The following is a 16,914-nucleotide window of genomic DNA, read 5'->3' as shown; positions in this document are numbered from 1 at the left end:
TTGGTTCCAGTTACATGAAATTCTAAAATAGGCAAAATGAGCCTGTGGTGATAGAAATCAGAACAGTAGTTGCTTCTGGTGTAGGGATTGACAGGGAAGGGCATGAGGGAACTTCCTGGGGTGATGGAAATTTCATCTGGATTTGAGTGCATGCATTTATCAAAACTGATCAAACTGCACTTAAGACCTGTGCTTTCTACAATATGTATGTTAAACCTCAAATTTTAAAAATGAATGATATATATATTTTTTAATTTTAAAGATAGTGTTTTAATTTTCTATTGCTGCATGAGAAATTACCACCAACTCAGCAGCATGAAACAACACCCATTATTTTACTTCCCTGTTCTTTGGGTCAGAAGTCCATGCTTGACTGAGGTCTCTCTCTGCCAGGGTCTCACGCCTAAAATCAAAGAGTCATAATCCCAGCACTTTGGGAGGCCGAGGCGGGCGGATCACGAGGTCAGGAGATTGAGACCATCCTGGCTAACATGGTGAAACCACACCTCTACTAAAAATACAAAAAATTAGCCAGGCGTGGTGGCGGGTGCCTGTAGTCCCAGCTACTCAGGAGGCTGCGGCCGGCAGGAGAATGGCTTGAACCCGGGAGGCAGAGCTTGCAGTGAGCAGAGATCGCACCACTGCACTCAGCCTGGGAGACAGAACAAGACACTGTCTCAAACACAACAACAACAAAAAAAGAGTCAGTGGGCTGGGCTCCTCTCTGAAGGCTCTGAGAAATCATCACTTCCAGGCTCGTTCTTGTTGTTGGCAGGATTCAGCTCCTTGTAGCCATGGGACTGAAGTCCCTGTTTCCTTGCTGGCAGCCGAGAAGGGGAGTAGGGGGCAGTTCCTAGAGGCTGCATACTCCTTGCCACATGGCCTCCTCCATCCTCAAGCTAGTAACTCTCCAGCCTCAGATTTCTCACTGTCCCTTCTACAACCAGCAGAGAAAACTGCCCGCTTTTAAAGGCTCATGCAATTGGATCACAGCCACCTAGACACTCTCTCTGCTTTAAGGTCAACTGAGCCACATTGACACAAGCTGATGACAGGAGAAGAAGCCCTGAAGGGCAACTGTGCAACGGTGCATGCCAGGCAGGCAAGGCACTCCTCTCCTGCCTACCATGGACAGGATAATTTTTCAAGCAATTCACTAAATTAAGGACTGGCTCTAAGAAGCTGATAAAATAATAATAATCCAATTGACATCAATGCTGCCAAGCCTGTCTGGGCCTCCAGAGCCTGACAGAATGTTCTGCATCTGAGGGTGTCTGTCTGCTGTACAGTCTGTCCAGCTCTCACAGTTCATCATGTGCTTATGATAACCCAGGGAGGGGCCCCTTCAGCCCATTTGACAGATGTATGACCCAATGTCACACAGGACACAGGTGCCTAAGTGGGGGTTGTAGAGTCCCAGATCCTGGCTCCCAGTAAGCTGGGAGCTCTGCAACTGCCAGGTAATGCAGATTCAACACAAACTAGAAGCCTTCCTCCCCCGTAAAGGAGCAGCTGGTGATGGAGACCACAGACCTGTGAACAAAAACCTCTCCATATGCATCATCCTTTTGGAAGCCAGGGGCACATGTCAACGGGACAGTGATGGAATGATGGGACATGCTGATTGTTTGCCTTCTTCCTTTGTCAAGCCCTGGGGCCAGCCCACTGGCCTCCCAGGAATGTCTCCCATTCAACATGGGGGCTGGGGGAGTGACAACGGCGATGGTCGCAGAAAGGGAAATCGAGGCACCTTCCTTAGAATAGTCAACATCAACATCAGCCATCCTGGCTGAGCTGAGGCTTGTTGAGCAGTGCCTGGGACAATAGGAGCTATCGTGCTCTTGTCTATGGAGTTGGCCATAAGACCAGAGGGGGACACTGTAACTATAAGCATCACTGAACCCTGAGACATCGTGTGTGTGTGTGTGTGTGTGTGTGTGTGTGTGTGTGTGTGTGTGTTTGTATCAAGGGAGACACTGGCTGTCTTCCACAGCCATATTAAGTATTTTTACATATTCCCAACTTAGTTTTTATTTACATATATATAATAGATACTTCCTGTGTACAAAAAAAGGCACTGGAGTGTATTAATATCATGTAGAGACACAATGTTCTCTCGCGCTGTATGTGTAATATTCTGGTATTATGGGATGCCTCTGTGGGGGGTGTGTGTTTATGTACAGCAAGGTATAAAATGCAACATCAAGTGCATTTTACAGTGTATGTTTCAGTGGAGAGAACTGTATGCCAAACCAGAAGATGAAACCACTAAAGGAGGCACAAATACAGTCAGGGGCTGGAGTCCGACTCTAGCTCCAGCTTTGACACTCATGGACTGTGATTTGGACCTCAGTTTCTTCATTTGTGAAATGAGACAACTGGTCTTTTGTGATCCCCAAGTTCCCTTCTCTGAGAGTCTGTGAGTCTGTAAAGATCACGCCTGCACAAGGGAGGATAAAAGGATTAGAAGGATAGGAAGGAAAGGAAGGATAGGAAGGAAGGGAGGAGGAAAGGAGGGAGGGAAGGAAGGGAAGGAAGGATAGGAAAGGGAAGGATAGGAAAGGAAAGGAAAGGGAATGGAGGAAGGAGAGGAAAGGAGAGAAGGATGGAGGGAGGGTTGGAACGAGGGACAGAAGGAGGGAGGGAGGCTAGCAGAGCAGCCTGCAGATGAGGTGGACGCCTGTTTTACAGCACTCTGACGGGGTCCATTAGTAAGAACAGACTAATGAAGCAGCCGAATTTTCACACCTGTGGGGTGGGGGGAGGTGTGGTGGTACAAAACAGATTCCTTCAGGCTCTCAGCTGAATTTCCTTTGCAAGGAAAAACAATTAAGTCTCTTGAGAAGTTGGAAAAACTTAAAAACCTGATATTCATTTTCATAACAGAAGCACAAAATCTTATTACACGTTAATAGGACAGCATTACAAACTAAAGGATTCTCTCTTCTAGCCCTTTTATCTTTAAAAGTGGGTGGGAACAAGAACGCAGACGTGCTTTCTAGATCAGACTCTCACTCGGGCCCACCGCCCCACCTTGCTCCAGCTGTCTCCCTGCCCGGACTGCCCCCAGCTCCACCCTGCCAAGCCCTCTCACTCTGCAGGGTGCTGGGAGTCAGGGCCTTCTGCTAAGTGCAGGTGGGTGGGTGAGCCCCTCTCCCGGTCAGTGCCCTGCTTGGTTCGCCAGAGGACAAGGAGTCAGCATCTTACCTGCCATGTCCATCTGTTCACAGCTATAGGACCCTGGCCACAGAACATGAGGCATTAATGCAGAAGTACCTGCACCTGCTGCAGATCGTGGAGACGGAAAAGACCGTAGCCAAGCAGCTTCGGCAGCAGATCGAGGATGGGGAGATCGAGATCGAGCGGCTGAAGGCAGAGGTGACTGCGGGCTGGCGGGTGGAGAAGGCTGGCTAGGGGCCCAGGCCCTAGGCACAACATCTTAAACCCTGGGCAGGATCAGGGAGCCACATGACGGGCAGGGGAACCAGCTCCCAGATGCAGTTCTTCCAGGCTCCAAACTTAAGATGTGGTAGTACTGGCAGAATGAGAAGGTCCTGTGGTCAGACTGGGTTTAAATCTCACCTCTGCCACTTACTGACTGCAACCTGGAACAAGTCCCTCAACGTGCCTGTGCCTCAGTTTCTGCAGCTGTAAAACACGGCTTTCTATAAACACCTGACAAGGTCGTGAGGATTGAGTGAGATTACCTATGGGCAAGCTCCTAGTTACTGTGTCAGCAACTGTATTGACTGAGCATTCTGCATTAATAGCCCAAGACTCTGGAGGGTGCAGGGTCACTGGTAGGTCACTAGAGTGTGGGCTTCTGCTCAACTCCAAGGCAGCCTCTTCCCTCCACCCATCTTGATGAAAGCTCCTGCAGGGGCCCACCAGCCAGCATTCTGGAGGCGGCATTGTTGCCAGACTAAGCTTCTTGGCTTCCCCAAGTGGGGGCCATGAAGCAGCAGCATTGATTTCACCTGGAACAGAATCTCAGGCCCCGCCCCAGATCTTCTAAATTAGAATCTACATTTTAACAACAGCCCAGGTGATTCCATTTACATTAAACCATGGGAAGCACCAGCTCTTAGTCCCTTAGATGCCCCTCACCAGCTATCAACCCCGACACAGAATGATCTGATCATCTCTTCCCCCCATCACCTCACCAGCATGCTCAGAACCATCTGGCCATATCATACAAGGACCATGGACTCTGCACTGAGGAGGGGAAAATGAAAATACAGACCCCTGAAGTCAGCTGAGTATCCAATTTGCAGGGTCTGATGCGAGGTGAAAATGCAAGGCCCAGGCCAGGGAAGTCATTCTCCTGTCCCACAGCCTCCTGACCTAACTCATGGCAGACAGGCAGCACCCAACCTCAACCTCCAGCCTGCCCTGCCCCGACTGCCAGGATGTGCTCAGTAGCTGGACTTGGGTGGGCAAGGAGCTCCTTCTGAGTCACCCACCTAATGCACCCTGGCACTGCCAGCCTGTAGCACTGTGGGGCGCACACTGGCCCCCAGCCTGCACCTATGCCCAGGCACCTGCTGAGGGCCACGGGCGATGGTAGACTATGAGTCTCCTCAGCTGACTCAACCAGTTGCTCCCTGAGCAGATGGTAGCAGGGGTCTTGGGGCCTGGGATGCCAGCGTGTGAGGAATAAGCAGTCAGTAACCCATCCAAGTTGCTGAGAAAGCAGTGGGAGGTAGGAACATGCTGTGGTGTGCTCATGGTCCCATCAGATTTCACTCACTAAACACAATTCAAAGAGAAAACTATTTTAAGAATTTCAACAAAAGAGCTTGAAGTCCCAAGTGCAGGGCCTTCTGAACATAGGACCCCATCACACCTGCTAATCCAGCTCTGCCTGGAATGTTCAAAGATCTAAAGCCAACAGTTCCACCTTGTTCCGCAGCAGCCAAGCCCTGAACTAAAAGTAACATCAACTTGCAACCTCAAGGTCAACAAAAATTCCAGATTCTACACACCTCTGCTAGCCTGATAACAGGCACCTTCAAGACATACTTTCTTTCTTTCCCCACAACCATCCTGATAGGATCAGTCACCTGCGTTTCACAGGGGGAACCAGACTCAAAAAGCCCAAGTCACTTGCCCAAGCTCACACAGCTGGGAAGTGGCAGAGGACTGGAACCCAGGTCTCCTGTCTGCTTGCCAGTCTTTCCACTCTACTCTGGTAGCCTCTTCCCACAGGGCTACCAGAGCTCAGTTCAGGGATGTCCCCTCTCCAGCCCACCCAGTTAATTGTGGGATCAATCCTTGCCCAATACAGATTCCTAAATCCAAACTGAACTCCTATACGGGATCAGGGAAGGAGCCCAGCCCCAGTACCAGATTATTAGCTTCATGATCAAGCGTGTCCAGGTGTCATTCATTCATTCACTTATTCACTGAAGATCATCTACCACTGACCTCATCCTTGTCCTCAAGCACCCACCTCTTCACTGTGGGCACCAGTGCACTACCCATCTCCTGGCCTTTGCACATGCCGGTGCTTCTGTTTGGAATGCCCTTTCATCCCCAAGCGTCCTACCTGGTGACATCCTACCAAACTCAAATGCCTCACCCTGGGGGACCCCTGGACCGGAGGGTGCTCCCTGCTGTCTGCTCCCATGGCTTTCCGACACTCAGCGCACCATGTGAGAGCAGGCTCCATGCGTGCCTGTCGCCTCAACAGGCCTGGCAGGAACTCCATAAGGACAGGGCTGTGTCGCTTATCACTCCTTCTTTTGGCCTGGCACATAGTAGGTACTCAATAAGGGCTTGATGAATGAATGGTTGTCAGACTTTGTGGGAAGCATTAGAGATATGAAAGTTTCTGCCTTTGGGTCTGATTGTGGTAGAGTGTCATCAGTGCCATAGTAGGGTTTGCGGTGTGAACCCAAGTCAGGAAGTCAGTTGTTTTACAGCCTGGGAGGTGTGGGGTCATGTTGCACATGGCCTTAAAAGGTGTCAGGGCACTTTAGGTCAGAGAAGGGGTGTAGGTGCAAAGGCCAGAGCCCCCTCTGGTGCTGGGGAACAGAAAGCAGGTCAGTCATGACTGAGTGAGAGTATGTGTGTGTGTGTGTGTGTGTGTGTGTGTGTGTGTGTGTGTCTAAGTGGCAGCAGAGACGAACTTGATGGGAATTTTCAGAGCGATGCTTCCAACTGAGTGTATTACCGTTCAGGGCAAAAGATTTTTTAAAGAAGACTTTGAAAGAAGGACATCTTAGGAAAGCTTTCTGGCCCTAGTATCTCTCTTGGTCTCTCTCTCTCTGTCCCCCTGATATATACACACACACATACACATATGCAAAAACATGTCCTGCAGGTCAGAGGGTACCTGCTGGCTCTGAGTGGGCTCTAGGAGAGTGGAAACAGAGCTTATTCCTGAGGAGTGGCCATCAGGTGGGCAGGACACACTGAAAAGCCAGGTGAGTGATGAGTGACACCAGTGAGGAAGGCCCAGGGTCTTAGACTGTCGGAGCCAGGAGGACTCTGAAGACACCAAGTCCGTGAGGAGGAAGCAACTTACCCAAAGTCTCTCACCTCCACCACTGGATCTCCTGGCTGAAATCCTTGGCCTGAGCCTGCCCCACCACAGCCTTCTCCTCCCTGCTGAGGAGAGGACCTTGATAACAAGGTACGTATTCAGGAATGACAGTGTTGCCTGGATGGCCCCACACTCTCATGGTCCACCTCTCTTCTGATGGCCAAATAAGCTTCCTCAGGCCCCATCCCACATATTCCTGAGGATTCCCAGGGGCTTACATTCCCCTGGCCACCTCTTGCTTTCAAACTCCACTCTCCTGACCTGTCACTGCACTTCTCATGGCAGCTGCCTCCACTCAGTCTTCACTGCTTCTTTCCCCTTTAGTAGTCACTACCTGTATCTGTCAGAATGGGCTAGATTATGCTGCAGTAACAACCTCCAAATCTGAATGTCTTAAAACAACAGAGGTTGATTACTGACTCTGTGTGTCCATTGAGAGTTCTGCTGAAGACTCTGCTCCCCAAAATCCTCCAGTGATTGAGAGACAAGCCAAGGAGGCTTCTGAATCAAGAAATTCACCAGTCATGTGGCTGGGCCGGGGAAAGGCACATGGCACACCGCTCACATCACATTGGACAGAGCAAGTCACATGACTGTACCCAACTTCAGAGGATCTGGGAAATACAACCCACCATTTCCAAGAAGAGAGAGAACCAGAGTATCTGCAAAAGTCCCAACAACGACTCAGAGGAGGCTCCTCCTTCAGTCCCTAAACCCATAACACAGGCTGTTGTATATAACAGAATGGAGGGGCACTCAACTATTAAAACAGAAAACAGCTCAAAAATGAATAGAAAACACCTCTGCCCTCATGTCACCCAGCCTTTCCTGCCACAACCATCCTTCACCAACCTCCCCTTTACGCACTGACTTCTCTCCTCACACTCCCACGTGCCACTTTTGTTGTTGTCTATAACCTCTTTCCCTAACAAGATCTTCCCCCTGCATCCAGTGATGTGCCAGAGCCTGCTTCTACCATTGGCCATTGGCCATCTACACAACACTATAACACCAGCTTGCAAGAGCCAACTGTTAGATTTTCAAGAATTTCGCTAGCTGCGTATTTGACCTTTGGTAGCTTGAAATGGGCTGAGCTAGGAATGGGCTGACATCATGGGAACTGGCAAATGCTACAAGTCAGTTTTCCTTTCAGAGAGCTTTACCATTTATAATTTACCATTATATTATTGTCTGTAACTTTTTTCATGACCAGCTCTGTAATTTGCAGGGCTCAGCACGAAAGAAAATGTGGGGCCCTTAAAAACTTCGAGACAGCAACTGCAGAAGCTTAAACCAATCATTGGGCCCTTGTAAGCCTGGGGCTCTGTGCAAACGCACAGGCCACACATCCATGAAGCCAGCCTGTCTCTTCTCCCTTTGTACCCTCCATCCTGTGGCACCCACCCCAGCCATCTCTGTAACAGGAGATCATGCTGACACACCTGTAACGTTACTAAGTTAAACAATCAATCCCCTGCTGACTTAGTCTCTTCTCTCCCTTCTAAACAATCCTGTCAGGCCTTCTCTTTCATTACCAGAAAACCCCATCAAGGAACCATCTAAACAACGGAACATCTGCCTCTGAGAAGACTCCTCCCCTCCTCTAGAATGCTCAGTTTGGCATGATTTCATTTTCTTAATAGCTATTTCTCTCCCATTTGCAATTGGAAGTAAATTTGGAGAGCTAAGACAGGCCCTAAAGGGCAGCATAGGAGTTTGCAGATGGCTGTAATATTTTATTGGCATGGGAACACACATATCCCAGAAGGCTGACAGTGGAGGGAACTGCAGAGATCTTTACCCTAAGGTTCAAAATGAAGACTTAGCCTTGGAATCAGTTTTAGGTTTTTTTATTTTTTTATTTTTGGAGATGGAGTTTCAATCTTGTCGCCCAGGTTGGAATGCAATGGCACGATATTGGCTCACTGCAAACTCCGCCTCCCAGGTTCAAGCAATTCTCCTGCCTCAGCCTCCCAAGTAGCTCATGTTACAGGCACCATACCCAGCTAATTTTTGTATTATTAGTAGAGATGGGGTTTCACCATGTTGGCCAGGCTGGTCTCGAACTCCTGACCTCAGGTGATCACCTGCCTCAGCCTCCCAAAGTGCTGGGATTATAGGTGTGAGCCATCACAACTGGCCTAGAATCAGTTTTGCAAACACACTTTGATGTGGAACCCCAATATATAAAATAGGTAGAAGACTGCTCTGGGGAAAGGAGGGGAGGGTGGCCTTGGTCCTTCCCCACCAGCACCCCTTCTCCATGGCCACTCTCCCTGCTGTGGCCCTGCTGCCCATCTCCTGCCATCCCCCATTCCCAAGACTGGCTGCCCTGGCACACAACACTCTATCACACCCATGCCTTTGTTCATATTATTCCCTCTATTTGAATTCTCTCCCCCACATATACCAACTGTTGGACTCCTGTTTGCCCTTCAAAACCTTTCCTGGGGAGCCTTGCCACTTCCTGGCCGAGGCCCTCCCATGGCAGTGGGTACACAGCTCTGTTCTGGCCTGGCCTTGTTGGATTGCAAGTCACCTCTATGAATACCTGACCTCCTTCGTAGGCTGGGAGCTCCTCCAGGGAAGGGGCACTTGGCACGGTGCCCAAACAGACACCATCAGAACATGCTGATAAGGTTGGCACAAAGGAAAACAGAGATGGGGGCACCTGTTAGGCTTGGATGGGGGCAGAGGGAGGCAGGGAGGCAGGAGAGACAGCTGAGTTGTGTGGCACCTGCTTGAAAAGCAAGCAATGCAGCAATCTTTAGTAAACCCTTGGCTGCTAACAAAGAGCAAAAGACTTGGATTAATTCCATCACCCATTACTGCACTGACTAAACACATTCCAGGTTAAAGAAAGTGTCTCCAGAGAGGGGAGTAGGGTGGAGCAGGAGCCAGTGCACCATGCCCAAAGCAGGTGTAGCAAGTAAGAGTTTGCCTCTAGGGGCAAAGAAAGCCAGTCTGAGGGTGGTGGGTGGGCAGGAGCCAGCCAAGACACCAGGCATGGAGCCAGGTGTGGAGTCAGCCAGTCAGAGTCAGGGTGTGAGTCAGAGGTCCAATTCCCCATGGCTGTAATTCACCAGGGTCAACTAAGTAGGGGCAGGATGTAACCAAACAAAGCAGGATGCAAAGCAAAATCTACTTCTAGGAGGCACCTGCCAGTGTCAGGGAAAGGCTGCCTCCATGAGCCCTCCATGAGCCCTTTAGGCCTGGGGCTCCCACCACCAGCCCGATATTGGCTCCTAGTTGCAATCGGCCAAGACTAGACATAGTTCAAGACTCTTGCAGGGTCCCCAGGTTGCAACGCTCCAGAGCTTTGCCCACTTAGCCTGATCCTTAAATAAAGACTCCAAAGTTGCCATTATTGCCTGTGCATGTAGCATGGTGCCTGACCTAATTGCATCTGTTTTTCTGCCCTGGTGCCTGTTGAGTAGATGTCCCAGAATGTCTCTCTCTCAGAAGATCACCATCAGTTTTAAACACAGACCACTTCCCCCACCCCAGCACACATACACACACATATCACCATCCTAAAGTGAAGAGTTGCTATGTGCAAATCCCAAAACTGGCAAAGAAAGCATCCTGGCACAGAGGTGAGAAGAAGCTGAAGGTTAAGGTGTTGACTGAGCAGGCTCCAAAGGCATGTGTGTGTGTTTCTGTGTACACACACTTGTGTGTTCCTTAGCCCTTTAGGGTCCAGATCAAAGAATCAGTCATCATTTCAATGTGCAAATGTTCTCAAAGGATCAAAAAGCGGGAGGGGGAGGAGGAGGGCAGAAAAGCCCATCTCCATGCTGACTATTTCTCAGTTAGATATTTTCGGCCACTCTTCAATCACAGGGGTAATTTTAGCAACCAGGGAGTGGAGAGCGGGTAACTGTTCCATTTTGCTTTCAAAGTGCTTGATTTGCTCAATTATGAGCACCCATTCATCCTGTCGTTCAGCAAGTGGCCTTGAGGGGACAAAAGCCATGTGTTCCCAAGAGGGAACAGCACCGGGCTTTGTGGCTGTGTTCATAGAATCCCCCAAGCTACTATCTTTAGACATGCGGGGCTTCAGTGTTTTCCCTTGGTTAATGTTTTTGTTGCTGCTATTGCTCTGATTTTTTTTTAATTCACTTATTTGTATAGACAACAAGAATGTGCTGAGTGCCCAACGTCACGCTAGGCACCAGGAGCACAATAAATGAAACAGCTGCAATCCCTTCGCTCTTAGAGCTCGCAGCAAAGATAGAAGAGTAGACAGGCAATTCCAGCATTTTCACAGGAAAGTCCGTGGTGCAGTGGGAACCCTGCTACAGGACACAAAACAAGGACTCACAGAATTGGAGTGGTTGGATGAGCCCTGCGCAGGAGGATACACCACTGGCCTTCTATGGGATGAGTCCCAGAGGCCCCTGGCCAAAGTGCAGCTTAAGGTGCACCTTCTCCTAGGCACCATGCCTTGGTTTTGTTCTTGCAGCTATGTCGACATCTGTGATCCCCAAATTATGCAAATGGAGATGTTTAGAGCAGCTAGATATTCAAAGAGCTATTCCACTTTTCTAGGCCAGCAGTTTCCAGGTTATGATTAAAATAGGCCTCTGATTCTAAGAGGTGCTTTGGGGCTGCCCAGGAAGGAAAGCGCCAAGCCAACAGGGCTTCACCCGGAGCCACCTGCTCTATCTGATTTATATCCAGATACAATTTTGTTTGAAAAATAAAGGGATTACCTAGATGCCCATCAAAAGGGGGAATGGATAAATAAAATGTGGTCTACACACACGAGGGAATATTGCTCAGGCCTTGAAAGGGAAGGAGACTCTGACCCATGCTGCAACATGGGAAGAAACTTGAGGACATTATGCACCGTGAAGTAAGCCAGTCACAGAAAGACAAATAGCGCATGATTCTACTTAGATGAGCTACCTAGAGGAGTCCAATTCAGAGGCACAGAAGGTGGAATGTGGTTGCCAGAGACTGGGAGGAAGGGGAATGGAAAATTATTGTTTGATGAGTACAGAGTTTCAGTTTTACAAAATGAAGAGTTCTGGAGGTAGATGGTGGTGATGGTTGCACAACACTGTGAATGTCCTTAATACCACTGAACTGTACCCTTAAAAATGGTAAAAATGGTAAATTTTATGATGTAACATGTAAGTGTTCTATCACAGCAAAAATTATAAAATAAAGGGACTAGTGGTTTGGGGAGTAGGGAGAAGAATCACAGATTTAGGTCAAATTCTGAGATTACAAATGAGGTGGCTACAGCTCCGAGAGCAGAAGGACTTCATCCAAGGTCACTCTGGTTGGGCAGCCCAGCTGGCTGGGAACCCAGGTGTCTACCCATCCCCCATGCAGTGCTTGCTTCTCACAGATGTCTGGGGCCTGTCTGGTTCCATGACCTGGATTCACAGAGTCAGAATCACAAGCTGTGGCATCATGGTTCTTGGGGAAGAAGAGGCAGGGCACTTGGCTGCCACCCTGTGCCTGCCACCCACCGCTCAAAGACCTGGGGCCTCCATGAACCAGTGCCCCTTGCAGGCTGACCTGTGTTTCTGTTGCAGATCGCATCTCTGCTCAAGGACAATGAGCGCATCCAGTCCACCCAGACTGTTGCCCCCAACGACGAAGACAGCGACATCAAGAAAATTAAGAAGGTCTGTACTATCCCTCTGGGTGGCCCTCTTTGGAGCTCTCTCTTTAGAGAGCCAGCCCAGGGTTGGCAGTATCCACCCACAGTCCCACTGTCCTCAGGTTGTGCCCCCCACCCCCCAACCTCAGCTCCAAAGACAGAGCCCACAACCCCTTATCCCTGAAGGGTACCTTGTCAAGTCATTTCTTCTGGTTATCCCTGTGGGGTAGGGTGCTTCAGCCCCATTTTATAGATAAAACTGAGGGCCGGGCACAATGGCTCACACCTGTAATCCCAGCACTTTGGGAGGCCGAGGCAGGTGGATCACAAGGTCAGGAGATCGAGACCATCCTGGCTAACACAGTGAAACCCTGTCTCTACTAAAAATACAAACAATTAGCCAGGCGTGGTGGTGGGTGCCTGTAGTCCCAGCTACTCAGGAGGCTGAGGAAGGAGAGTGGTGTGAACCCGGGAGGTGGAACTTGCAGTGAGCCAAGATCGTGCCACTGCACTCCAGCCTGGGTGACAGAGTGAGACTCCATCTCAAAAAAAGAAAAGAAAACCAAGGTTCCACAAGAGGAAGGAGTGGGGAAAGCCAGGACAGAAACCCAGGCCTGGGACTCTCAGCTGACCACTTTCCTCACATTGCCATTCACCTTGCCAAGACCCCCAGGGCCACCTCTCCACTGCCACTCCCTGGCATGCCACCCCCACTGCCATGTACACGCCACCTCTCACAAGTACCTCCTGAGTCCCCAGCAGACCCAGCACAGTAGTCCAGCCTTTTTTGGACCTCACTGCTTTTACCCTATGAGAGTTCAGGAGGAACAGACATCTCAGAAGCTACCAGGGATCTGCCCAGTGGCCAGGTAGTGACATACCATGGGCTACCCTGTGGTGGTGTGGCAGAGGGAAGGAGCATGGGCTGTGTTTGTAGCTTGCCAGACTCAAGGCAGGGGAGCCTGACTCACCCTAAGAAAAACAGGTGAAACCACAGAATCCTATTTGTTGAGTGCATAAAAGGACCCCAATGCCATCCCTAGAAACTACAAACTGGCGTCCCATGGGCCAAGTTCAGCTTACCAGTGTGTTTGAGATTTTGACATTTTCATCCCGGTGGGCTTTTTTTTTTGGTTTACATTTTTAAAAATTTGTTGCCAGTGCTTTAAAAGCTAAACACATCACACAAAAATCTGGATTTCTGGTTTCTTAAGAATAGAAATAGCTAACATTAATTAACTACTTTCTATGTGCCAGACATTATTTTAAGAGCTTTATGCAGATTAATTCTGTCCTCACTAAAATCTTCTGAGGTTTATTTATTATTTTCATTTTACATATGGGGAAGCTGAGACACAGAGAGGCAAAGGAACTTGCCCAAGGTCACACAGCTAAGTATATGCAGAGTAACATTCAAAGCCTCTGGCGGCCAAGCTCCAGAGGCTATGCTGCTGGGACACAACATCTCCTTAAAAATCAGAAGGTCCAGCAGCCCCAGGTCACCTCCTGCACATGACAGCAGCTGGCCCAGGCAAGAGGTGCCACCTTTTGATATAACCCCCCACCCCACCCAGCCAGCTTCACGTACCTCTAGGAACTGCCAGGGCCCCACAGGCATTGGGACTTGCCACCCAGGTCTGAGTCAAGTCCCATCTGGGCAGAGATGCCCTGACCCATGTTCTCTGCTACAGTCCCAGTGAGCTTCCCAGCCCACCCCTGTATTTGGAGCATTCTGGTTGGAACATTTTGTTAAAGGCTAGCTGAAATCCACCGCCCATCGCTCTATTTTCACCCTCCTAGAACCTCAGAGTAAGCCCCTCCCTCTTTGAGAAAGCCCTTCCTATCTTCAGAGGTAGCTCCTGGGGCTTGGGCAGGCCTCTTCTCTCCACAGCACCCATCTCTAGCCAGCAGGTCTGCCCCTGGACAACTGTACCTGCTGTTTGGAGACAGTGGTCCTTTCAGTGGAGAATATTGTATGAGCACCTCTGCCTGGTCCCCAGTGGCTCATCCCAGCACCCTTCCTCCCAATATGGACTGTGAGCTTGCACACAGCTCAGAAGCCCTTGATTGGAAGCCTGTACAGCTTAAAACAACTCTCTGTGTGTATGTCAATCAAGGCCCTTTCCCGAGTTCTTGCCAACACGAGGCCACTCCGAGCAGCCCAGCTCCAAGGCAACTGAGTTAAGTGTCTCTGTTCATTTCCCTACTGAGTCAGGAGGAGAGGCTCCAGGCAGGCACCAGGACTCAGAAGCCGCTGATGAGGGCTAAGTATGAGTTAACTAATTTTCCATGTTCTGTTCAATTTGATAATCACCCTTCTATCCAGAAGAGCTTTAACTGAAACTTCTGGGCTTTCAGGCAAGTCATTAGACAAGACAAGGCATGACCCATGCCCAGCACAGCCCTGCAACCCTTTATCCTCAGGCGACCTCCCATTATGGAGACATGGAGCCACATTTTCCCTCTTCCAGCGAATGCTTCCAAAGCAACCCAAGGGGTCTTGTTGAACTGCAGAGGTCTCGGGTGGGGCTTGAGAATCTGCATTTCCAATAAGCTCTTCAGAGATGCCGGTCCAATTTGTGGACCACACTTTCAGTCTAGCCATCATCTCTTTAGCCCCATTTTACAGATGGGAAAATTAGCTCAGAGCAACCAAACAACTTGCCCTGCATCATGTGGGCAACAGAGCCAGGCCTGGTCTACATCTGAGCTCTTTTTGCTATATGCCCGGCATAGGAATAACAAAGCCTTGGTCCCTGCCCTTGGGGAGCTCACAGCCTCGAAGGACAGGAGTGGTTCAGACTCCCTGACTGGAGCCTCTCCCCACTGGTCTTGCTGCCCAGGTGCAGAGCTTCCTGCGGGGCTGGCTGTGCCGGCGGAAGTGGAAGACCATCATCCAGGACTACATCCGGTCACCCCATGCCGACAGCATGCGCAAGAGGAACCAGGTGGTGTTCAGCATGCTGGAGGCTGAGGCTGAGTACGTGCAGCAGCTGCACATCCTTGTCAACAATTTCCTGCGCCCACTGCGGATGGCCGCCAGCTCCAAGAAGCCTCCCATCACACATGACGATGTCAGCAGCATCTTCCTGAACAGGTGAGCACCCCTAAAGGTTGACCAAGGCAGGAAGGAGACTAGTGAGCATTGGCCACAGCTAAGCTTTGACACACTCTCTCATGTGTTTCCCACCAAGTGCAGATGAGGCCCAGAGAGGATGGAAGTGCCCAAGATCACATGGCTAGAAACCACCAACCCCAACAATTGTGGGGTCTGGGGCAGGGGCACAAATGTAGGCTCACAAAGTATAGGTCTAAACCAGTGGGCCTCAACTGGGGCAGTTTTGCTCTCCAGGGAACACTTAGGAATGTTTGGAAACATTGTTGATTGTCACCACTTGAGGGAGGTTGCTGTTGGCATCTAATGAGTAGAGGCCAGAGGTGCTGTTAAATATCCTACAATATGCAGAACAGTCCCCCACCAACAAAGAATTATTCCAACTAAAATGTCAGTAGTGCCACAGTTAAGGAACCCTGGTTTAAATGTTCAAGAGTTATAAATCAAGCTACAAAATGTAAAATAAAATATTCTTCGACCTTGATGCCATCATAATGACCTGGAGGCCAGGTTGAAGCTTACAATTCTCAGGTGCCTTAGAGTTCTGCTGTGGACCACGCTACCCACATGCCTTACAAAGAAGTCACTTCTCCCAGATGGTGACCCTGGCATTAGTATGAGGCTTATGGTTCTTCAGAAGGCTGTGCTGATGGCTGCTCTTCTGCTGTTGACTTCTTTTTAAAAGGAAATGGTTTAAATGAGCTTTCTGGTGGGTGATAAAATTGTATAAACTAGATAAAAGCAACAAAAATGAAGACACGCAAACAGCATGCTATTTACAATGGAATGTCATCTACTAATTAAAGTAAATCATTATGTTCCCCTAGATGTTCATTCAGCTACATTTCTTTTCAAATATTCATCATTCAGTCCTTTCACTAATCTCAACCAGCCTTTTCTCCAAGCTCTCTGCATGAATATTTGGGACCCAGGGCCACCTTCCCTGTGTCCTCCTCTTCCCCTTTCCCTAACAGTGTGATGTGCCGAGTTTGAGGGGACTGTGGAACACCCCAGGGTGGGGGTGTATGAGGTTGTAAGTCAGACATGAGTCTGAGGCTCAGGTGAGAGACTGGGCTGAAGAAACTGAAAGTCATTGGAGTCGGACAGGTGATACCATAGATGTGGACAAGGCATCAGAATATGGGGGACAGAGAGAGAAGGAAAGAGAGAGAAGCAGGCAGGAGGAGGAAAATAGCTTTTGGCCTCATGAGACCTTTTCCAGACTGAATCACAGGGCCCCACAAGGTTGCTTTTTAATAGACATGTTGATCACAGTTCTTAGACATTCAATAAATGCTTTTTATGCATTGACTAAAACAACAACAAAAAAAGAATTATGTGTGTGTGAAATCAGGTAACAGTTAACCCAGAAACTCCAAGTGGGTTGTTTAGATTCAGTGACCTGGAATTTGAATGAAAAATGTGAAGAACGTGTTCCTTGCTGAGCAAACCCTTGATAGCTCAGCTGACTTCACAGATTCTCAAACACAAGCCCATCTGTAGGTCTGGGTGGAGCCCGGGGGACTGCATTTCCAACAAGCTTGCAGGTGCTGCTGATGCTACTGGTCCCAGATGGCACTAAAATGGGAGGCTTGAGATAAACAGAGGTGGCTGCCTGTGTTTATCTCCACCATG

General features: G+C 49.4%; 1 protein-coding gene across 3 annotated transcripts in view; it reads left to right on the top strand.

Moving 5' to 3' along the window:
- The window catches only part of RASGRF1 (Ras protein specific guanine nucleotide releasing factor 1), a 128,726-nt gene that overhangs the window by 26,274 nt on the left and 85,538 nt on the right, over positions 1-16,914 (top strand). For all 3 annotated transcript variants that reach the window (XM_023193410.2, XM_023193409.2, XM_023193412.1), the window contains 3 exons: positions 3,231-3,378; positions 12,097-12,189; positions 15,008-15,261. In XM_023193410.2, coding sequence (XP_023049178.1) covers positions 3,231-3,378; positions 12,097-12,189; positions 15,008-15,261 — 495 coding nt within the window. The remainder of the gene's footprint in view (positions 1-3,230; positions 3,379-12,096; positions 12,190-15,007; positions 15,262-16,914) is intronic.

The sequence above is a fragment of the Piliocolobus tephrosceles genome, chromosome 6, assembly GCF_002776525.5.
Source record: "Piliocolobus tephrosceles isolate RC106 chromosome 6, ASM277652v3, whole genome shotgun sequence".
Lineage (NCBI taxonomy): Eukaryota > Metazoa > Chordata > Mammalia > Primates > Cercopithecidae > Piliocolobus > Piliocolobus tephrosceles.
This window is presented reverse-complemented; position numbering and strand designations above follow the sequence as displayed.